This window comes from Sarcophilus harrisii, chromosome 3 (assembly GCF_902635505.1).
Source record: "Sarcophilus harrisii chromosome 3, mSarHar1.11, whole genome shotgun sequence".
Lineage (NCBI taxonomy): Eukaryota > Metazoa > Chordata > Mammalia > Dasyuromorphia > Dasyuridae > Sarcophilus > Sarcophilus harrisii.
In genome coordinates this window covers 445,421,749-445,446,457 of record NC_045428.1, presented here as the reverse complement: position 1 = coordinate 445,446,457, position 24,709 = coordinate 445,421,749, and the positions used below count along the sequence as shown (strand labels likewise).

The 24,709-nt window shown below is 33.7% G+C and overlaps 1 protein-coding gene across 8 annotated transcripts in view; it reads left to right on the top strand.

The window, feature by feature from the left end:
• Positions 1–24,709, top strand: part of IFT88 (intraflagellar transport 88) — a 111,103-nt gene that overhangs the window by 72,411 nt on the left and 13,983 nt on the right. For all 8 annotated transcript variants that reach the window (XR_004233150.1, XM_031960817.1, XM_031960820.1 and 5 more), the window contains one exon: positions 11,417–11,483. Coding sequence is in view for 7 of the 8 variants with exons in the window: in XM_031960817.1 (XP_031816677.1) it covers positions 11,417–11,483 (67 nt within the window). In the remaining variant the exon portion in view is untranslated. The remainder of the gene's footprint in view (positions 1–11,416; positions 11,484–24,709) is intronic.

Sequence of the window (24,709 nt, the reverse complement as noted above, 5' to 3'; positions counted from 1 at the left end):
CAAGATGGAGACCCCTAGAAGGAGCTCATCGGTGGGAGAAGGCGCCTGGCGTGCGGGGCAGGTGGATCTTGGTAGCAAGTCCATAAGACTCAGAAGCACTTGGGAGAACTAGGGACAAGAGGTAGAAGCTATAGAGGCCAGTTTTAGCTCAAGAAAAAGAAAAGCTTGGAAAGTGCCATCCAGAAGTAAGAATGGACTGACTGAGGAGCTAGTGGTTCTCTGTCACTGGAGATTTATAGGATCCTACATTTAGAGTTGGAAAGGACCTCAGAGATCATCTAATCTAACCTCTTCATTTTCTAGAGAGAAAATTTAGGCCACACAGCAAAGGCTCTACCATTAAGTGTGACTAGTGAGTGACAGAGCTGGGATTCACAGATAGCTCCTCCACCTGCAAGTGCAACATACTTCCCTCTATCATCTTGCTCTTGCAAGCAGAGCTTGGGTAGTCAGTCACTTGTTGCAGCTAGGTGGTATAGAAGTACTGGACTTGGAGTCAGAAGAAACCTGGGCTTGCGTCCCATCTGTGACGTATATCAGCTGTGTGAACATGGGTAAATTACTTAGCCTTTCAGGAGCCAAAGTTTCCTCATGTGTAAAATCAGGAGAAGTAGTCAGATGGCTCAGTGGATAAAGAGCTGGACCTGAAGTCAGGAAGAGCTAAGTTCAAATCTGGTGCCAAACACATGGCAAACTACTCCTATATCTGTCAAGAAAACCCCAGAGGGGGTCATTGACTCAGACACAACTGAAAAACTGAACAACCCCCTAAGCCTTCTTTTCTCAGGGCAGCTAGCTGGCACAATGGATAGAACACCAGACTTGGAGTCAAGAGGACTTGAGTTCAAATCTGGCCTCAGATAATTAACACTTCCTGGCTGTGTAACCCTGGGAAAGTCACATAATCCTCTGTGCTTCAGTTTCCTCATCTATAAAATGAGCTAGAGAAAGAAATCAGCAAACCACTCTAGTATCTTTGCCAAGAATACCACAAATTGAGTCATGACATGACTGAAATGATTGAACAGCAACAATAGGGATAATACCTGTAGCACTTACCTCTCAAGAGGATCAAGTTAGGTAACATGTAAAGTGCTTTGAAAATCATAAAGTACCATACAATTGCCAAAAAAAAAAAAAAATCTAAAAATCCCAAAATGATATATAAATGACACATGACATTGCAAACAAGATTTTATGTTCCAATATAGAGTAGACTAGATGAACTCTGAGATTTCTAATTCTTTGAGTCTTGATTAAAAATACAGTTATCTTTAGTGTATTATATTTACTAAAGCAGGGAAGTGAGCACTTTATAAAATTTCAGAAACATTTTCAATAACAGTGATTGAAATAAGATTTTTCTGGATGGCCTTTTTTAACCTAAAAATTCACTTAACCAGAAGGCACTGTTTTTTGAGAACTTTAGTTCATTAAGGCTATATTAAATGCTAGTTCTATTAATGAGAATTTTGATTTGTTCATGAATGAAACTTCATTCATAGCCTAGACATTACTAAATAGTAAAATTAATCAATTGTACTCCAAGACAACTATTATTTATGTAGACATCTGCTCTACCTTTATCTTATATTTGTGTAAATGTTTAGATGTCTCTCCCTTTAGAATGTAAACTTTAAATTTATTTTATTTGTTTATTTGTATCTCTAGCACTTAGCATGGTATCTGGTATATAAAAAGTGCTTAATAAATGCCTCTTGACTAGATAATAGTCAACTATCTCCACTAAGGATGAAATAAAAAGAACTAAGTTTAAAAAACAGCAGGAAATTGTTAACAAGAACAAAACAAAAGTTTGACATCCTAGATACATGTTCAAGCTGTATGAGACTGGAATGGGTATTAGTACATTTTCCCATTGATAAATTTGCTTTTTAGGTAATAGTGTAATATTCAAACATTAACAAAGTCTCAGGATCATAGATTTAGAGCTGGAAGGGATTGTAGAGTCCATCACATCTAACCTTTTCATTGTACAAATTAGGAAACTGAAGCATAGGAGGTTAATTGTGCATACATTAATGGGATATGCAGTTAGTATGTGAGGCAGAATTTGAACTCAAGATATTCTGACTCCAAGTCCAGCATCCTTGCCTATCTGTGCCAGAATGTTCACTAGCAGAAATATCTTTCCCAAAAATTTAAATTATTCAAAAGGAAGGAATTCATGATAGCAAGGTCAAATCTATACAAATGAAATGATGGAACTATGCCATAAGCCAGTCTTTTTGGAAGCCACTGAATAATTTGCCTGAATCAATTATGGAATTACAAATGCCTCATTTAGTTAAAACCCTAAATGAATGAATTCCTTCCACCACTTCCTTGACAGGTAATCATCAAGCCCTGGGTAATTACTGTCAGAAATACAAATTTTCATGAAAGCAATCCATTCCATTTTTTGATAGCTCAAATTGTTAGGAAGTTCTTTCTCAACTGAACTGAAATCTGCCTGCTAGTTCCTCTTTTTTTTCTTCTTAAATGTTTTATTGATGAAGTTTTCCCTTTTTTATATCAGTTTCTTCCTGGTAGCTCTTTGTCTCACACCCCCTAATCTTCCTCCCTTCAAAACCCTCTCTCGTATAACCAACAAGCCTCCTTTTGGTCTTAGTTGTGCTTTTTGGAAGTTAACAAAATTAATTCAGTCTTCCTCCTCTCCAGGCAAAACATGCCCACTAACTTTACAGGATACCTGATTGAGTAATTGTCAGTCTTCTTTAACAAGTAGACTTACTTAGCCTAAGGTTTCTTAAAATAGTGCAATAATAAGGAAATCTTCCTTGGAGGTCTCAAAACTAGACCAAATCATGTGATTTAGATGAATGCTTTTAATTTTATGCCACACACTTGGTAAGGAAACTTAAGTAATCTTGCCTGCCAGGTGTTCTACCCACCACCTTCTACTAAAATATTTTCAGAGATAAATGGGCTATTGAAGAAATTTCTACTAGAATTTTCTTTCCTTGTCAGCCTTTTATGTATCAGGCTTATTCAGGCTTATTGTGTATTATTATTGAATTAATTAAAGATAACTTTGACTACCAATGTTAAAATCTGACTTTGTATTTAAAATCAAGTATGTTAATTTGAATAAAACAAGTTTTCCAATTAAATTGAAATCTTAAATTTGCTAGTCAGGCTTGTGTCCTTAATTGCAATCATTCTAATACAGTTTGGTTAAGTTGTTTAGCTGAAATAGTGAATTGGGAGAACTTTTTGATGTAATTTGTTTATCCCATTCTCTACTTTTTCTTTTATGTGTAAAAATTGTTCTAATATTATTAAACTGACCATCTTCATGATCTAATTCTAACATTCACAGAAACCTGAATTACCCACTTCTTTTTCATTTTGACATTGCTGGTTACCATTGCTGTATTACACTTGACGTACTAACCTGATGTCTCCATCAGATATGCTGCCTGCCTGATATTTCTTTCACTAACAGTCTATTTGTCTTAACTTTTCTCCTCTTCTTCAATGTTTATGATTTTGATCTCTGATTCATCCTTACATTTGTTTTCTTGCTTTGCTTTTTTCTTTCCCCTTTTGCTTCTTTCCCTCAGTGCTATTTTTCTTGTATTTTGTCAAATACTTTTTTTCATCTGGTTTCCTTCTTTTTTCTATAGGCAAATGAATGTGGCATTGTGAATATACACAGGAAATGTAATTAAAACTATCTTCTTTATGAATTGGTCCCCGGCTCTTCTCTTTTCTATTTCTCCAATTTCTTTAAATATTCTACATATAGTCAGCATTCTTTCCTTTGCTTCTCTCAAAATATTTGGTTGTTAACTTGACTATTTCATCCAGAAAAAACAAAATACTGCTTTCATGGTTAAAGCTCATTTTACTACTTATGTTGGCAGGGATCAGATGTTGGTTAAATAAACTTTGTCTTAGGCTCAAAGAATTAGAACTGTGGGGCATCTAGTCTAATTCCTTCATTTTACAGATAAGGAAACCAAGGCCTAGAAAAAGTTAAATGACTTGCCCATATATAAGTAGTAAGTAGCAGAGTCAGGTTATGAACCATTTCCTCAAATTCCCAATTAAGCCCCCTTTTCACTGTACTGTTCTGCATATGTGGATAGTTGTGACCGTGACTCCAGGAAAAATACTTAAAATTCTTGTAAAAGCAGACTTTTCAATCACTTTAAAATTATTCAACTACATGCAAACAATTTACATGCTAATTACAAGTACTCATTAAAATAGATTTCATAAGGATTGCTACTAGGCTGCATTTTGTTAATCTAGTTTGATTTACTGTATGTATTTATAAATTTAAAAAATTACATTTCCTTTAAAACATGGTTACTTAACCTTTCCTGTCATGCATCTTTTCAACAGTCTGGTGAAGCGTATGGCTCCTTTATCAGAATAATGTTTTTAAATGCATAAAATAAAATACATTGGATTACAAAAAATATCAATTATATTGAAATAGATTTATCAAAAAAAATTTAAGAACAAAATTACAGGTACCAGATTAAGAAATTCTGTTTTAAAGTATTTCAAACATTTTATTTATTTGAACAATTCTTTCTCCTGAAAAGTCTAAATTTGTGAGATTTTATTTCTACTCTTACAACATAGCTGTAATGTAACCTCTCTTTTTTCCTTATTACCCAGTTCAAATCATGGAGCTACTTTACAATTTAGAAGGGCCAGGGAAAAGTAGGAATAGCAGTGGGCTTTGGACTAACTCAGGAGGTGTTGGGGTGAGTTGGTGGTGGGGCAAGTCATTCCACTTTTCAGAGCCTCACTTACCTCATCAATAAAATTAAGTTGTTGCACTAGAATTTTTCTAAGAGCCTTTCCAGCAGTAACGGTCCACCTTGTGAATATGAAATACTATAAGCATCTCTTCAAAATCAAAATTATGACCTTTCACAAGGCGCTGCAACATTCAACTTGTAATTTCACAGAAGACCCTTTGTTTTCCCTGTACTTACTCCATAATGATTTTCATCTTTTCCTTTCACTAACTTTCTCTTCTTACCATTTCAGGGCTTCTCTCAAATTTCCACTTAGCAAGAGATTCTCCTTTTCTCTTTTCTTAAACAATTTGCTTACAAATCTTTCTTAAAATTCTATCTTATAAAACTTCCTTAGCATTTTTTTCCTTAAGTTTTTCTTTTAGAGGCTAAGGAGAAAAATAAATGAGAAAGAAAAAATGAGGAAATGGAAGGAAGAGAAAAAAATTCTAACATCTCAGACTTGACTTTGCACCTAGTGATTATATGATCTAATTGCTTTGTTTGTCTTTCTCCGATTGTGAACACAGTGGACAGGGAAGTCTTTCCTTTGCTCCATATAATTCATGAAATCATATTAGTAATAAAGTAATAACAAATGATGAAAAAAACTAAGCTAAGCTTGACCTCTTCTAAGTTGTGCTTTTAAATTATGTTATCTTTCTGATTATTCCTACTTTGTAGTTTTAGTGATCTGAATGAGAAAAAAAAATTGCAAGAGACTCAAGTGAGTTTTCTCTAGGGTTGCGTACTTCTATTGTCCTTTAATAAAACCATTATATATACATTACTTGTCATTGCCCATTCTATTTTCAGATATTTCTGCCTAAAGTTTCTGGCTTCTATGATTTCACTAGAAAAATTGTCTACTTTGTGGATTATAAATAATTCTTAGATTAATTAAGACTAGGATTGTCATAGATCTTTTATGCAAGAGATTGAATTGCTTCATTTCACATTTTTATCCCAATCTACTCTTTGGAGGTGACATTGAACAATAAAAATGCCCAAGATGTAGAAGTGAGAAAAGAAAGAATGCTTGAGTAATCTGTTCTTGAACCAGAGAGATCATTTGTAAATATTCTATAAAAAACCTGGTTGCTATTTCAGTGTGGATAAAGATTATCATTAAATCAATCAGTAAATATTTATGAAGCATTTATTATATGCCAAACACTATGCTAAATATTGGGGATGCAAAGAAAATGCAAAAACAGTCTCTGCTCCTTAAGAAGTTTATGTTCTCTTGAGACAATATGTAAATAAATCAGTATATACTAATAAAGATACATAAAGAGGTATAGGATGAGAGGAAGGCCTGCTGCAGAAATAGTCTTTATTTTTTATTTTTTATTTTATTTTATTTTTTTTTTATCTCTTTATCTTTTTTTTTTTTTTTATTTAATAGCCTTTAATTTACAGGATATATACATGGGTAACTTTACAGCATTAACAATTGCCAAACCTCTTGTTCCAATTTTTCACCTCTTACCCCCCCCCACCCCCTCCCCTAAATGGCAGGATGACCAGTAGATGTTAAATATATTAAAATATAACTTAGATACACAATAAGTATACATGACCAAAACATTATTTTGCTGTACAAAAAGAATCAGACTCTGAATTATTGTACAATTAGCTTGTGAAGGAAATCAAAGATGCAGGTGTGCATAAATATAGGGACTGGGAATTCAATGTAATGGTTTTTAGTCATCTCCCAGAGTTCTTTTTCTGGGTATAGCTAGTTCAGTTCATTACTGCTCCATTAGAAATGATTTGGTTGATCTCGTTGCTGAGGATGGCCTGATCTATCAGGACTGGTCATCATCTAGTATTGTTGTTGAAGTATATAATGATCTCCTGGTCCTGCTCATTTCACTTAGCATCAGTTCGTGTAAGTCTCTCCAGGCCTTTCTGAAATCATCCTGTTGGTCATTTCTTACAGAACAGTAATATTCCATAATTTTCATATACCACAATTTATTCAGCCATTCTCCAACTGATGGACATCCATTCAGTTTCCAGTTTCTAGCCACTACAAAAAGGGCTGCCACAAACATTCGTGCACATACAGGTCCCTTTCCCTTCTTTATAATCTGCAGAAATAGTCTTAAAGGAAACCAGAGGTACCAAAAGGTAAAAAGAGGAAGAACATTCCTTTCTTGGGGGACAGAACAGTACAAAGACCCAGAGATGGGAAATTGTCACATTGGGAAGATAGAAAGTAGACTGGTCCTGTTGGATTATGGCAGGAAAGGGCAGTAAAGTATGAGAATGCTGGAAAATAAGAAGATGCCAGATTGCATTTTACCCTTATTTTATTTACAACTATGCCCCAAAATTCAGTTCATTTGACCAGCTTATTTTCACCCTTCATACTAATAGTAATATTGCATATCCTATTACAGTATTACCAGTTAGGAAAAATAACTAAAATTTACATAGTTAATACTGACCTACCATGATCAGAATATTTTCATATCCATCATATTAATTTCCTAAATTAGCTTTATCACTTTCCTGTGACTCTTCCTTACCCTAGGACCACCTTTATTCTAGAGGATGATAAAAAATGAAATAAATTCAAGGTATGGATTTTTAAAAATTGTTATAAAACAGGATTCTATCTGCAGCTTTGTTAATGCTTTTTAGACTTCTGAATCTGAGATATATTATTAATATAAAAATATCACAGCCTGGCAAAAACTGAGAGCCTATGGGCTAATAGATTTAAAAACCACCACAACTTCATTTACCCTTTCCACAAAAACATTACATGTTTTTCCAATATCGTTCTCTGGTGGTTTTTCATTCCCCATTCAGTTAAGCTTTTTTCTTTATTTTATACATTCTACCCTATAAAATATGATTCAGAAACTGGATGTTTATAGTTCTACCTAGGGAAGGTCTGCTGTTTTATGCTTATGTAGGGAGAAAAGAAAAATTTCTTATTTTGTGCTCCCTTGAGGTATTTTCCAAGATTGAGTGAATATTCTGAAATACCTACTTTAAGGCCGATTGCCTCCTCAGGGAAAGCAGTCACTGTATGCTGCCAGCAAGAATGTGGAAGTGAAGCCAAAGAGATACTTCTCTTCCCTCTGCTTGGAGGACCCAAGTTTTTGCTAGTGATGAAAAAATCTGAAATATTCATCCTTAATAGTTAGCAGGTCCAGACATAAAGAACATTAGTCTGAAAACATGAAATATATTGTGAATTTGAATGCGAAAACTAGCATAAGTCCAACAGCAAAGAGAATTTTTATATAGTTTCACTTTTCTGCATCATTACACATGAAATATGGCTATAAAGGATGGTCCAAGTTGAACAATGTGTTTGGAAAAGAGCAGAATGGAAAAATAAAGAACGGGAAGTAAGGCTTAAATCAAGTCCTTAATGTGAGAAGGGAAGAAAATAACATTCTTAAAAGAATTGGGAAAGTAAACTAGTTAGAGACAAAATAAAACCAATGGAAATTTCTCATATAGTACATACAAGTTTTAATTGATCTTCCAAAATGCTTTTTATTTGGCCCTTTTTGAGAATATAAATTGCAGTCATTTGAATTCCATTTTCTAAATTTCAAAATAGGTCTGTAAAACATTGCTATATGCAAATATTTGCTTTTTATTTTTCATTCAAAGATAGTAGCATAAAAATTCCAGAGATGCATTCTTTTGATTAGAGTTAGAAATGTCATATGGTTTTCAAAAATCATTGTAAAATGTGATGCACACATATCCAGCATGATGGCCAGTAGCCATGTGACATAACAGAATAAGCATGTGCTCTTGCTAAAAGGGATCTGATTTCAGTTAAGAATTCACAACTTTAGAAACAAGAAAAAACATATTCTTTAGCCTTGATAGACATAGAAAATGAAAAATATTGAAGCAAATATTTGCAGCAAGCAACAAATGCAACAAAAGACTTAGGCAGGTCATCTATATTAGTTCACATTATACATTATCATAAACTTCAGCAACATTTATTAAGAGTCGTACATCTCTGACTTTCTGCTAACAAGATCATGGTACTGGTATTGATTACATGTAAGCAAAATATTGTGTATGAAGTAAAGCATGTAAAGTATTTTGCAAACCTTTAAAATATGTAAATGTTGGCTATTATTATGATTAATAAGGTTGCCAACATATTTCCCTTTAGGCTCTTAATTTATGATGTTCTATCTATATATGTCCTTTAATTGATATATTCATAGAATTGGACTCACTGATGATATCTCTCTTCATTTTTTTTCTTCTTTCTGGATTTATAATTATCTCTTTTATATCTCCAATATGATTATTTGTTACCCCTATTTGTATGTTTGTGTATATACGTCATTGTAAAAACCGAGTATCATTTTTAGTAGATTTTATGTAAAGTTAAGTAAGCTAATAATAAAATTATTTTTAATTACGTAAAAATGAATTCCCATATATTCATTATGTGCATTCAAGAGTCCACAAGAAAGGACAAGATCACCATTCCAGGATCAGATCAGAGGTGGGGTGGGATTATCCTAAATTTCTCTTGTCTTCTGGTGAAACGTATGGACCCTTTCGTAAAAGAATGTTTTAAATATGTAAAATAAAGCACATAAGATTACAAAGGAAATCAACCATATTGAAATATAATTATCAAATAATAATTTTAAAAAGTTCTTGGACCCTTTAAGAACCCTTACTCTAGCTAGACCAGGACTTAAACTTTTTCCATTCATGACCTTTTTTCACCTGAGAAATTTTTACATGATCCTGGGTGTATAGGTCTATAAAAGAGGTATACAAAGCAAACATTTACTGATGATAAAAATCATAATTTAGCAACCTCCACATTTAGTTACATGCTCCCAATTGGGGTCGTGACCCACAGTTTAAAAAGCTGGGCTGCAGACCATTAAAAGGTCAGGAGATAAGATCCATTTTCCAGGCAGTGCTAATCTTCAGCAGACTTAGTCTGTTCCTGATAGTTTTATCTCTAAGATGGAAACAAATGCTGTTCTGGAATAGAAATGAGTAAATTAATGATATTTATGTACTGTAAATGCTGCACTACATAATAATCCACATATATAATACCTTCTGGATGATTTCTATCTGCATGAACCTCTAGGACTTTTATCTGCGTGGTTTTAAAGGAATTGCAAATTTGGAACTGTCATCTTCATTGGGTTTTGAACAGGAAGAACTTCCATATGAATTACAGAAATAACACGTGTTATATGAAACATTTCATATTATTTGCTTGTTAGAATAGTGATAAAAAGGTTAGTCATATTGTCAGTGAAAATTCTCGAATCCTGGAATTTGCTTTCTCTATCAAATTCCAGATTTGTTATCCTTAGACAGGGTGCAAAACATTATTTACACAAAATTTTAAATTGTATTACCGATTTTTCAAGTAAGCTTTATTTATCTATTGAGTTAATAAATAACTATCATTTGTGCATTATGAACATAAATCTGGGGAATATGAGTGTCAGACCAGAATAAAAGCAAAAGCAAAATCATAGTATATTATTATGATTTGAAAAGGTTTTTGTTACATCCTATTAAATACAAAAGTCCTGAGGCTTGCATACAACTTCATCATACAGATATGTCCTGAAAAATTAAAAGGTAATTTTAGGGATGAGAGATTGTAAAATTATGAAATTTTACAATTTTCAAGAATGTAATCTATTAGAACAACGATTTTGTCTCTTGAAATAACCACTAGATTAATGAAGGATAGTTTAAGCCAAAGTATGTATTGACATGTTAAAATTCATTTTTTTCAATGTAAACAAATATCAAATAAGTACGTTTATATATTGAGTTACTCTGTACTTTTGTAATCAAAATATATATACATGAAAATATAAATATTCAGTTAGAGGCAAAGCCAATGTTAATATTCATATTCTGACTTGTGCAAAACACAAAATAACAGTAAATTTTTTACATAAGCCTAAAAATAACACAGCTGGGAGATGTTTATAATGTTTTAGTGGTGTGAAGCAAAGGAGGGGAATAGTTCCAAGAATGTAGACATTTTAATGGACAGATGTTTTAGAGTCTTTTAAGAGTGCTTTTATTTTAGACGTCAGATATAAAAAACAAACTAAAATAACTTCCCCTCTCCTTCCCCTTCTGCCCCCCCCCCCCGAAAACTAATGCTATGCCAGGTATTTCAAATGTAAGACTCTTAGAATCAATATTCCCTTGTCACTCTTCCTTTCCTCCACCTCTTTTATACTCCTTTTATGTACACTTAGTCCACAAACATATATAATAAGAAAGTATTATTTGCTTGTGAGTTTTATTAGACAAAGATTAGTTAGAATGTAAAATAAAATGACACTTTGAATATCTTTCCAAAGTTTTGTAAGTTTTTGCATTTATCTGAAAAAATACCAGATACAAATTTTCAACTCACTCTCATTCCTCTATAAATCTTCAAGTAATGGTAGATTTGAATTTAAACTTTAAGGAGAAAAATAATAAAAAGCAGACTGTCTTATAGTATACAGAGCACTGTTGATAAAAATTCAGCCCTTTGGCCCATGTTCAGCCCTGAATCATATGCAGGGTAACTGTGTTACTTGTACCTAGGGCTTGTTGCGTTAAACTTGTCCCTCTTCTTGCTCTAGCGCATAAAGTCTGGCAGAGACATCAGTGGCAGTGCTCGTAGCAAAAGAGAGGGAAGTTCGGGCAGTGGTAAGTATTTTCAGTTTTTCTAAAGCTGTGGAATAGTGAAATTTCCAGCATGTGATTTCTAGAAGAAATAGGATCTTGAAGTAGTAATCCCTGATATACTTTTTTTCCCCGGCTAACTAGATTTGGGGCAGGAGAGCCTGGGATAACATTCTAATTAGTGATATAACAACTTGCATAGCTGAAAATTCATTAAAAAATTATATTTTAAAAGAAATATGGTTTCATTCATTTCAACTGTATTCTAACATAAACTATGATATAACTTTATCATATAAAAGAAGACTTTAGGTCTTCTGAAACTGAATGGATAGATTTTTAAATTACAATTAGCCTAGTAATAGATATAAATGAGTACTTACATGAATATAGTTTTATCTTAAAACATTCTTACTAAATTGTTATTTTACCAATTTATTTAGATAAATACTTTTTTTGTAAGTATTGCAAAAATAAGCTTCAATTCAAATTAAGGTTGAATTATTGTGGATACCAAATTAATAGAGACTAAATGAGGTTTTCATTATGTTTTTGTTTATAATTCTGGATTTTAAGAAAGTACCATGAGAAGTAGTGGAATGTGGTAGTATACTAAGTCAAGTTTTTATTTCTACTTGTGGCTTCATTACTTGCCTTGCACAAGTTCTTTTTTCTCTCTGTTTCAATTTCTCTATCAGTGTAGGATTTCTTAACTTTGGAGGAATGTTGTCATATTGAAGTTTTGAAAATGAATTAATTGATTAATTTGGATAACAAATGCTAAATTTACATATATAATCATAGATGCAGAGATAAATACCCAGATGTTTATAGATATATCTATATGTGTGTGTTTATATAATATGTACATGACCCAGGCCATACACATAGACCAATTGTATTTTTGTGTGCCTATTTATAATATGGCAATTGATTTAAAAATAAAAATTGATGCTTAGGCAGTCAACCTAATTAACTCTGTTCTGTGTCCCATTTACCTTTTCAAGTGCTGAATTCTCACCTAAAGTTTTAACTTCCCATCCAGACTCTGATACTAATACTATTCCTAAGTAGAGAAAAGAAAAGGAACTCTAGTTAATCCAACGAACATTTATTGAATGACTATTTTCCCCAGAGCACTGTACAAAGGCACTAGAGGATATGTATGTTATTATTAATTATATATATTCACATATATATATATATATATATATATACACACACACACACACATATACATACATATATATACACACAATAGTATAATAGTACTCTATACTGGTGGAATGAGGAAAGATTTCATGAAGGAGATGGCTTTTGAATTGAGCTTTACATAATGTATAAAAACTCAACAGCAAGTGGAGGTGAGAGGCATAGTGTGAGCAAAGGTTAGATGTGAAAGTTCCAGGTATATATGGGTTTGGGCACCAAGTCGAGTTTAGCCAGAAGATATTCTACGTGAAGAGGAGTAATAGGAGTTAAGACCACATTGAAGAGGCATCATGCTGCTGAGAAGCATTTGAACTTTACTCAGGCAGCAAAGGAACCATTGAAAAGTTCTGAGCAAAGAACCATTGAGGCAGCTTTGCATTCTGACCTTGGTAACCCACATTCAAACTACTGTGTTCCTGTGTTCTCATGATTTAAGTCTCTAACATGCCATTTAGCATTGCATTTCTTTTCTTCAAACCTGAGTCTTCCGTGGTTCAGCCCTATTTACTTGGTACTATATCTCTCTGCCACCACTCATCTGTCAGACCACCTGCCACTTTTTTTCCTCCCAAATATATGCAAAGATAGCTTTCTACATTCACCTTAGCAAAACTTTTGTGTTCCAAATTTTTCTTCCTTTCTCCTCCTTTCCTCCTTCCCCAAACAGCAAGCCATCTAAAATAGTTAAACATGCACAATTCTTCTAAAGATATTTCCATATTCATCATACAGCTCAAGAAAAATCAGATCAAAAATGAAAAAAAAAAAACACAAAGAAAGAAAAAATCAACAACAAACAAAAAAAGAAGAAAATATAATGTTTCGATCTACATTCAGTCTCCATAGTGTTCTCTCTCTGGATGTGGATGGCACTTCTATCCCAAGTCTATGAATTGCTAAAAAGAGACAAGTCTATCAGAGTTGATCATCGCATAATCATATTACTGTGTTCAATGTTTTCTTGGTTCTGCTCACTTCACTCAGCATTAGTTCATGTCTTTCCAAGCATTTCTGAAATCAGCCTGCTGATCTTTTCTTGTAGAACAATAATATTCCATTATCTTTATATACCATAATTTATTCAGCTCTTTCCTCAATAGTTGAAGATCCACTCAGTTTCCATTTCTTTGCTGCTACAAAAAGGACTACTGTCTACAAAAAGTACTACAAACATTTTTGTACATGTCATTCTTGATCTCCATAGCCTTTGACATTGTTGATCACCCTCTTCTTGATAATCTCTTCTTTCTAGGTTTTTGGGACACTATTCTCTCCTGCTTCTCCTTTTATTTATCAGACTGTTCTTTCTCAGTCTCCTTTGCTGAATCCTCATCCATATCACATTCTCTAACCATAGATATCCCCAAAACCTGGGCTCTGTCTTGGGCTTTCTTCTCCCTCAAGAAGATTTCACTTGGTGATCTTATCAGTTCCTATGGATTTAATTTATACCTGTATGCTGATATATAGACCTATCCTGCCTTAAACTTCTGCTGACCTCTAATCTTACATTTCCAACTGTCTTTCAGACCTCTCAAACTGGATGTCCAATAGACATCTTAAACCCAAAATGTCTAAGATAGAACTCATTGTCTTTTCCCCTAAAGCTTCCCCACCTTACCACCTTGCTCCATACTTTGTTACTGTCAAGATCACCATCATCCTTCTAGTTCCCCAAGCCGACAATCTAGGTGTAATCTTCAGCTCCCTTTGCCACATGCAGTCTTTTGCCAAGCCCTGTCAAATTCATCTTGAATATTCAGGGTATGATCAGAAGAGACTTGAGGCAAGCAGACTCGGCAGCAGGCTGACTATAAGTTCAAATATGAGGTGGCACTCCACTGTGCCCTCTGAAATCAATCAATAACAGCTCCATCTCTAAAATTTATGCTATTCATCTCTACTACTCAATAAAAACCCTGCTTGCTATTATCTACAGACCTCCAGGTCACTTCCCATCCTTCCTGAATGAGTTTGGTTCATGGCTCACAATTCTTCTCTTCTCCCCCACTCCTGCCTTCATACAAGGAGACTTCAACATGTATAATGACTTTTCCTCAAACATCCTACCATTCAGTTCCTCACTCTACTCACTTTTCATGACCATTATTCCATCCCACTTCTGTCTCACATGAAGGTAGTCATATCCATGGTGATCTTGCAATCACCCACAAATATATTATTATTTCCTCTATGTTCAAGAATTCTCAAATCTCCTTATGCAAACATAATTTATTGGCTTTCCATCTCTCCTCCTTCCTTCCCTCACCAAACCCTACTCTTTGCCCACACCATAACCTCTAGTCCCTTGATCCCTCAGTTCTCTCCCTAGCTACTTCCCTTATAGTAGATATTTTCTTATCTCTTTCCTACTTTTACCTTTTGTTGAATTGCTCAACCATCTCTTCTCTCTAGTCCCTTGCTCTCTTATCATTTCACTGATCTAAGTCTTAGCCTTGGAGGTCCCATCTATCACCTTGGGTCCTGCTGCTTAACAAAGATAAACTCATACAACTGTTTTGTTTGGGTTAAATTTATTTTATAACCTAAACTGGACCCCACTGCTAGGTATAATAATACCTCCCTTAAAGCTTACTATCCCACTCTCTACAAAGGCTGTCTCTCATAATGAGGTGACCTAAATCCCTCACTATAGCTAATCCTTCTACCTACTTAAATGATTCCATGCCATTGTATCTTCTCCAGCATATTGCCACCTCTGTCATACCCACTGTATCACTTATTTTCATTTCTATGTACTGAATTCTTCCCTGTTACCTACAGATATACCCATGTCTCTCCTATCCTCAAAAAATCTTCACTTGATCTTTCTTTCCTCTAGAACTATTATCCTAAATGCCTTTTTCCTCTAGAACTATTATCCTACGTGCTTTTTTACCTTTGTAGCTAACCTCCTTGAACATATATAATGTGTGCCTGAAGTTTTCTCCTTTTGACCTGATCATTTACTAAAATTATTTTCTTCAAATCAAAATGATTCTTCAAATCACTTACAAGTGATCTTTTAATTGACAAATTCAGTGGACTCCTTTCAATTTTTTTCTCCTCAATCTCTTTGTAGCTTTTGACACAGTTGATCAGCGTCTCCCATTTGGTAATTTCTTCTAAGTTTTCAGGACCCCATTATTAGCTGTTTCTCCTATCAGACTACTCATGATTCTTACTTGCTGAATCCTCATTTATCATTTCTATATTGATGATTCTTAAATTACCTATTCTTCCTTAACCACTCTGCTAAGTCCCAGTGATATATCTCTAGTTACTTTTTCAATATCCCAAACTAGATATCTAGTAGACATCTTAAACTCAGTGTGTCAAAGATGAAATACATTTTTACCACTAAATTTGCTGACTTCCCTAGGTAAAAGTCCCAATTAAAATCTTACCTTCTGTAGGAGGCCTTTCCCAATCTCTCTTAATTCTATTGTCTTTCTTCTCATTTCCTCATGTATTATTCTGTACATAGCTTATTTGTACCCGTTTGCTTGCTGTCTTATTTGCTTGTAATCTCATTCATTAGATTGTAAACTTCTTGAGGGCAGGAACTTTAGCCTCTTTTTTTTTTTTTAGCACAGTAACTGACATAGTCACTTAATAATTACCTATTACCTGACTGGTCAATTGACTTAGACCTTCTATTACCTATCCTTCTCCTGTATGGGTAGCTAACTGGATTTTTGGATCATTTCCTCTAGAGAGACTGAGCTGCCAATGTGAGACTTGCCTTTAAAATGATGGTACATATACCTTTTTCTCAAGAAAGAGATTTTTTTTTTATCTTTATTTCAACTTCTGACAGCTGAACTTCATCCAGACCTGAAGTTTTGCCTTCATGGGTGATGAGATCCTTTTCATCTCAGGTCAAGCCTGTCGCTCTGATAGCATTAGGATAGCATAGTGAATCCCAGGATAACTTTGAAGCTGAGACTAGGATTCTTCACTAACCATTATCAAACAATGGAATTGACTTGCATTCTAAAGGAAGGATTTCCATTTGAATTTTCTGCCAGTATATCAAGCTTAAAATCTTAAATTCCCCTTTGACTCCTCCCTCCGTTTATCTCTCACATCCCTCAGTCACTGAAGCTTACTGAGTCTACCTCCACAGTTTCACTTGCATTCATCCCAGTCTACATTGCTGTAGTTGAAACCCTTCCCTCAAATGCAACAGTCACAGTACCTCATAGCATTCCCAAGCTTTCCCAAATGGGCTCTACTTATTCTCTGGAACTATAAAACTTGATTGCCATGGCTTCTATGTCACAGGAATTTGTCACTTAAGTAGATCCCCAAATCTTGATTCATTTTCTTGCCTTGGCCATTCAACATTAGATTTAGAGGTATACTCTGAAACTTGTCCCAGTGGATTTCTTTCCATCAGTACCAGGAGTATTCCTGACAGCCACGGACCTAACAAACAAAATACTGTGTCCCATGTCAAAGAAGCTTGATGAGGACCACCAAGCACAGCTGGATGTTACCCTCATTTAATAGCAAATTGGGAATAGATGATGTAATTTCCCTTGAGGTAAAGAACCAGAAGTTCTCTGAAATTTTGAGCATGCAGAAGAAGAGCTCATTAACTACTATACAAAAACTTATGAGGTAGAGCTGCTTATTAAAACTGGCCAACTCCATTGCCCTTTTAGGTACTCAGGACCCCCTAGAAATTCCAGCCTTGGCTCCTGGCCACTTGTTTTCAGTTTAGATTCCTGGGGACCTTTCCTATTATTTTTTGAATTTTTAGAGGTGGTACCCAATGGCAGTCTTACCCCCACTTCCCGTACTAATTTCTGAACCTTTGGTCAGAGTTCTTAAATATACTTGGCTAATGCTTGATGTGGACTTCAGAATTCACTATATAGATACTAGAGTCTTTCCCATAATGCCAAAACCCTCTTAGATGAATTTCTGATGTGTGTAATTGGTCCAGCTTTCTGAGGTAGGCTTTCACCTGAAATCAATATTCCCATTCAGGCATTTGAAGATGTCTCTTAGATGTGACAAAAATCAAATAATAAAATATAACGGGACCAGTAAAATGACAGCAACATGCAGAATTTTAACATTTTTTTAGCATAGTCTTCTGCATTAGGAATCTTTTCATTGATATGAAATGATAGTCAAATACTAGAAATGGAACAACTCTGAAGTCAGATTTATCTATCTTAATATCATGATTTCATAATTTGTTTAAAATTTGAGGTGCTACATTCCAGAACTTCAATATTTATATTTTTCTTGTTTTTTTTCCCCTCCTTTTACCAAATCACTATTAGTCTGTTTTGAAAGTTTTCCCATCCAAAGTTTGATTACTAAATTTTATTTCCTTTTTGAGAAAGAAACTTCATCTTGAAAATATTTCTCTTTGTAGAAATTTTTTGGTTTTAGTTCTTGGTATAGTCAGGAACTATTATCTATTAAGAATCTAATAAATACTACAACTACTTAAAAGTCCTTGTAAGTTCTTGTGGCTATGAGAGCTTTTTTTTTTTTTTTTTTTTTAAATGAAATCTATGTTACCGTCCTATTCAAACTATCATGAGAAGTTTTAAAAGGAAATGAATGAAGATTTTTGCAATGACAACAGTAATAGAGAAATTTATTATTCTTTTGATAGCATGCATTTCAAAAATACTTCCTTAGACTCAGATAATCCTGAAATAAAGAAAGCAAAGAAATAAATTGCCCAGCTTATGCTTCATTTTGTTATTCTTAAGTGAAGCCATATTTGAATTGACATATTGAATCTCCTAGACTTAACTACTCATATAACTTGGTAGCTGATAAAGGGTAAACTGTATTTAGTAGATCACAGACCGTAAAGGCCTTTTTATAGGAGGATCTTCAGCCATTGAAGAATGGTATCTTTGCCTTGATTAGTTGTTGAGGCTGATGCTAAGGAACTTTTTGTACCCATGGTAAGTAGAAAGGTATTGGTATCAACAGAAAGGTTTTTACAGGAAAGTAATGACACTAACTTAACAGAATGTAGAGATTACAAGAAATTGCCATCCTTTCCTACATAAGATGTTGAGCATGATGATTATGTGTGCATTTAGCCTTCATGGTCCCATGGAGACAAATCTAATGCAACCCATTCTTCCTGAATGTGGCAAAAGGTATTACTGGTATAAGAAATCACAATCAAATGTGGTTAAACTTGGGCCAATTCAAACTGTTGAGCTTAGTTTATTCCTTATTAATTATAACCTAGTGAGGACACTGAAAAGGTCTATAATAATAGACTGGCTAGAGCCAGAGATCCAATTAAATGAGAAACTCCCAGATCTGGAGCAATACAAAAAGACACTTTGCAAAAAAAAGTTTGAATTTAGGTGGTGCTAGGAAACTATTAAAAGTATTTACTAAGACTGCGTGTGAGAAAAATTATTCTGGTGGCTATTCATAATGTTATTTGGAGGAGGTTAAATAGTTTCTTGTCAAAGTCCAAGTGAATGGTATTAAAGCTGAAAAATCTGAGGAAATAAGAGAATTTGTTTACAATAAGATAGGATAGAATTCCAGAAGTCATAGTGGAATGGTGTAGACAATGGGTCAACCAGATTGAAATCCAAATTGGAAGATGTAAGAGTGATTAGAATAAGAGTGTAGATTGGAAGAATGCAGTTATGGTATGCTACTTGTACCTAAGATATTGAAACCAAATTACGATATGGGAACCAATACAACATCAAGTAGATTTGTGTGATATACTCCCCTAATAGAAGATTTACAATATAAAGCCATCCCAGGATTTCAAATAGAATTTGGAACATTGATGTTATTTATAGACGTATGGATTTAAATTTTAATTTATTGTTTCTTTAAAAAAAAATTCTGAGTTCCAAATTTTCTCCCTCTTACCCTCTTATCCCTCCCCCATTCCCTGAGGCAAACAACATTATATCACTTATACATGTAAAATCATGCAAAATCTTTCTATATTAACCAAATTGTAACCCCCAAAAAGGGAAGAATTAAAAGTGAGAAAATTATCTACTTCAATTTATACTCAGAGTTTAACAGTTCTTTCTCTGGAGGTGGATAGCATTTTCCATCATGAGTCCTTCAGAAATGTCTTGAATCATTGTATTTATCAGAGTGGCAGAGTCTTTCACAGTTGATCATCATAACAATATTACTCTTACTGTGTACAACATTACCTCCTAGTTCTTCTCACTTCACTTTGCATCAGTTCATATAAGTCTTCCCATGTTTTTCTGAAAACATTCCCCACAATCACATGCCACAACTTATCCAGCCTTTCTCCCATTAATGCCTTTAGTTTCCAATTCTTTGCCACCACATGCACCAAAAAAAAAAAAAAAAAAAAGTCACAATAAGAATTTTTGTATATAGAGATCTTTTCTCTTTTTCTCTGATCTGTTTGGGATCCAGACTTAGTAGTGGCATTGTTGGGTCAAAGGATATGCAGAGTTTTATGGCCCTTTGGACACAATTCTAAATTGTTGTCCAGAATGGTTGGACTAGTTCCACCAGAAGTTCATTAGTTAACCTATTTTTACTCATCCTCTCCAGCATTTGTCATTTCTGATAGGTATGAGGTGTTATCTTGCAATTGTTTTAATTTGCCTTTCTCTAATCAGAAATGATTTAGAGAATTTTATTATATATTCATAAATAGCTTTACTTTTTCTGAAAATTGCTTATATCCTTTGATCATTTATCAATTGGGGGATGGCGTTTTATAAATTTGACTCAATTCTATATTCAATATGTATATTTGAGAAATGAAGCCTTTATCAGAGAAACTTGCAATAAGATTTTTTTATATCACTGCACTGAATATGATTCCTTTTAGCAAAATTTAATTTCCCTGATTCTTTTTTAAAAATTAGATCTATTTTTATTTATGCTTTGTCTAACATCATGATTCCTACCACTGCCTTTTTTTTATTATAGTTGAAGCGTTATAGATTCTCTTCTCCCCCCTCCCGATTTTAACTCTCTGTATGTCTTTTCAAATATGTCTCTGGTAAACAACAAATTGTTGTATTCTAGTTTTTGATCCATTCTGTTGTCTCCTTGTTTTATGGATGAGCTCATCTCATTCACATTCACAGAAAATTGATGTTTTGATATATATCCCATGAAATTTCTTTTCTAGATTTCTTTTGTTAAAAATTTTTTACCAAATAATTGGAGTTTGGAGATAGGACGAGAGAAAGGCTACATTTAAGTTCAACCTTGTGCTAATATTTAGGATCTATCCTGTTTTCAAAAAGAAAGAAATAAAAGCCTTGGGTTAGGAGTTCAGCCTTATTGTTAGTCTTGTGGCTAATATCTTCTCAAGAGTTGAATTTCTGATTTGTTCCTGATTGTGTAGCTATCTAGTACTGCCTTAGGAACTGGACTTCCTACCCTCCTTCCCTACCCCAAAACCTGTTCTCACTGTATCTGAGCTCGCTGGTGACAGTCATTCATCGGCTCAATACTTTTGCTTTGGGAGGTAATCTCATTCACGGGATCACAGGATTCACAGGATCATGTAGGATTTAGATTAGGACAGGATCTCAGTGGGTTTTTTAGGCTAACCCTTCATTTTACAGAGGAGAAAACTTTAATCCAGGCAATTAAAGAATTTGTTTCACATCACACAATTAGTTAAGCTTCAGGAGCAAGATTTGATCTCAAGCCCTACAACGGCAGAGTCAGAGCTATGTTATTTCCCCAATTCAGTTTGGACTTTTTGATAATATTTTGTCTTTTACCTCCCACTAAAAACAATAATAGCTATTAATCTTCCAGTTTATGACTCAAGTCTTTGAATGTCAGTTCTTTAAATAGTTGTTCTCTGGCTTTCCTCCCATGTTCTAATTTTCAGCCAACCTGATGGTCTTGTTCTTTGAGGCTTTTTGCAGTCTGACCTGCCCTTTTGTCAGACCAAGTACTGGTCCCAAGTCACAGTATTATTTAATTTACTTCTTATTTAATGAGAAAAACTAACTTGAAGGTAAATGATTGAGATACTTCCTTCCCTGAACTAGGACATCTGGACTGAGTCTTTCCCAACTCTTATGACCTCCTCTAGCTCCATTCTTCCTTACCTAAGCATAGGATGATGAATGAACTAGATTCCACCCCCTGACTTCCCTCTGCTCAAGTTGATTCTTATTATAAATTATTATTGTTAAATAACAATAATACTTATAGAGCACATTAAGGTTTGTTACTATATGGTGATTTAATATTTTACATATAAATCTATTTCTGTTCATTTTAAATCATATGCTTGAACTACTCTTTATTACTATTATCTGTATGGTTGAGTGGAGTTCAATAAATATATACCATGTATAAAACTTTTTATTATTAATATTTGTACATATTAATCATTTTAATGTAGTAGCAACACATTTGGTTTGACAGTTTTTATACCACATTCTCAAAACATAAACTAACCTCTAAAAATAAATTGGTTATCCTGAGGATTCTGAGAAACTTGTGCTTTTTTTGTAACTTTGTATTAGAATAGCAGCAAAGCAAAGGGAGCCTGGCAAGTGTAGCCAAACTACAAGGAATCAGTACATTGGGAAGCAATAGCTGATTTTCAGAAGTATATAGTAGGTGGGACCTATGGGATTACTTGAAATTAGGAGGCTATCTGACTACAATGTTGAGCATATATATTTAAATTAAATAATCATAAATATTTATTGTTTGATTAATCGTCTGATTTCACTTAAAATATTAGGTTTGAGATAAATTCCCTGTGTTCCATCACTTTAATTAGGGAATTCTTCAATGTGATCACTTCCTAATGTACTTCTTTTACATCTATTACATGAGCAGGCTTATGTTTTCTGGATATACTAGAAGACATATACAGCTTATTCATGCTGCTAAGGTATCTCTTGGTTTTTTGGTCTAGATTGGTGGTTTCAATCAATTGTTAGAGAACTATCAGTGAGGAAATTCTACTACAGGTACCTCATCTGTAACTTAATATTTTTAGACAATTGCCTGAGACTTTGAAACATTGTCACACAATTCATGTGCAGTAGAGGCAGGGAATGAATTCAGGTGGTCTTGACTACTAGGCCAACTTATCTACTATGCAACCCTGCCTCTCATGGTACCATTTAAGAGACAAAATTTAATAGTTCCTTCATGTCTTTATAATAATTTTTAATTCCTAAGCTACAAAATAAAAGCTCTTTTACTGCTGATTTTAATATAACATAATATGATAAGGTAATGAAGCTTCAGAATTGACTATAACATTTTAATTTATAGTAAGAAATAAAATCCAAATATACATGCTAACCAAAGTAGTGTTATCATTTAATGGAATGATCTTTTAAATAACTTTTATTGATTTATGATTTTAAAATCTAAACAGTATATATATAATACTAAACAAATCTTATTTAGAGCTCAGAAAAATCTTTGCAGTTGTCTGTTAGCTTCTTTACAGAAATGTTCATTATTTCATATTTAGAGAAAAAATGTTTCATTTAATTGCCAACTTACATTATCTCACTAATATTTTTGTTAGTTTTTTCTCATTTCCATTAACACTTTATTTAGTATGATTTTGATTTCCATTTCTCTCCTAAGCTGTTCTTTTTTTTCTTAGTAATTTATTCTTAATGTGAATTGTAAACTTCATATAATAGGCCAGTTTAAATTTTTTTTACTTATTTTAGAATTCACATATTCTAATGTTTGTTGCAAATTACAGATAAAAGACCCATATTACATTGAAATTGAATTATGCTTATTCAGTTTTTTAAAAATACAATGAAACCTTATAAATTTGGACCATTCATAAAACCCATATATTACCATGCCCAAACTTATTTCCTTTTCTCATTTCTTCTCTCTTGCCATTACCCAAGAATAAAAAGTTATTTTTTCCTATCAAAAATTGGACTATATCCTAACTTCTTCTCTACCCTCTTTTCACTCTCACCTCTGTCCCCTCCATCTCCCCCATCTTTGCTGTCTAGCAGTTTTAAATGCCTTGGCTTCAAGTAAGTAACTATACTCTAATGTGAGAGAATTTTGGAGTTCGAGTTGTATATGGCTGAGGTGTATCTCAAATATAATTTCACATTTAACAGTTTTGAAGCACTAAACATTGCCTTCAAAATTTTCTTTTATCACTTCCAACTTAAGTTGACAGACTCTTTCTCTAGGACCTAATCCGCAGGGTTTCAGTTCTTTGGACTAGTCAACCCTATTTTTATTCTGTAGTTTTAGGTTTAGCTACCCTTTCTATCATCTCAATTGATTTTTCTCCCTTCCTTCTCCCCTCCTCTCCTTCATCTCTCTTTTAATAGCTTACAATGGCAGGAAAAGCATTGGACTTTAGGGTCAAAACTTGAATTTGAGGCCCATTTTTTTTCTAGTTATTGTGTAACCCCTATTTCCAGGCACTTCATTCCACCTAAGTGAATGGATGAATGAGCACTTATGAAATGCTTGTTATGTGCCAAGCACTGAGCATACAAATACAAAAGTGAGTCAATCTCTGCCCTAAAGGATTTTATCTTCTATAGGGAGAAATTACATACACAGGGGAATGGTAGCCAGAAAGAGATAGAGAGAAATATATATCCCAGTAATATGGTCAGCAGAACTGGCTCAATCTGATGGACATTCTAACATAACATACTTCCCAATCTGGATATTGAAGGTCCTTGTGTGGATATATTAAGTTCCCTCATCTGAACCTCAGTTCCTTATCTGTTAAGTGAAGATAATGCTTCACTTTGAGGGTCAATGAAATATTATATATTAAAACACTTTGAAAACTGTAAAGTACTATTTAAATATAGTATAGGAATTATATTCTCTAAAAATCCTATATTTCTTTCTTATCTCTCCATTTTTAATACCAGTGCCATTAAAAAATATCTTATAATATTCTATAGATTATTTTCCTTATGATCACGTGATTCAGAGCTGATATTTATAATCTCCTTATTATACAAATAAGGAAACTGAGATCCATAGTCATAAAACTAGTAACTAGCAGAGTCAGAATT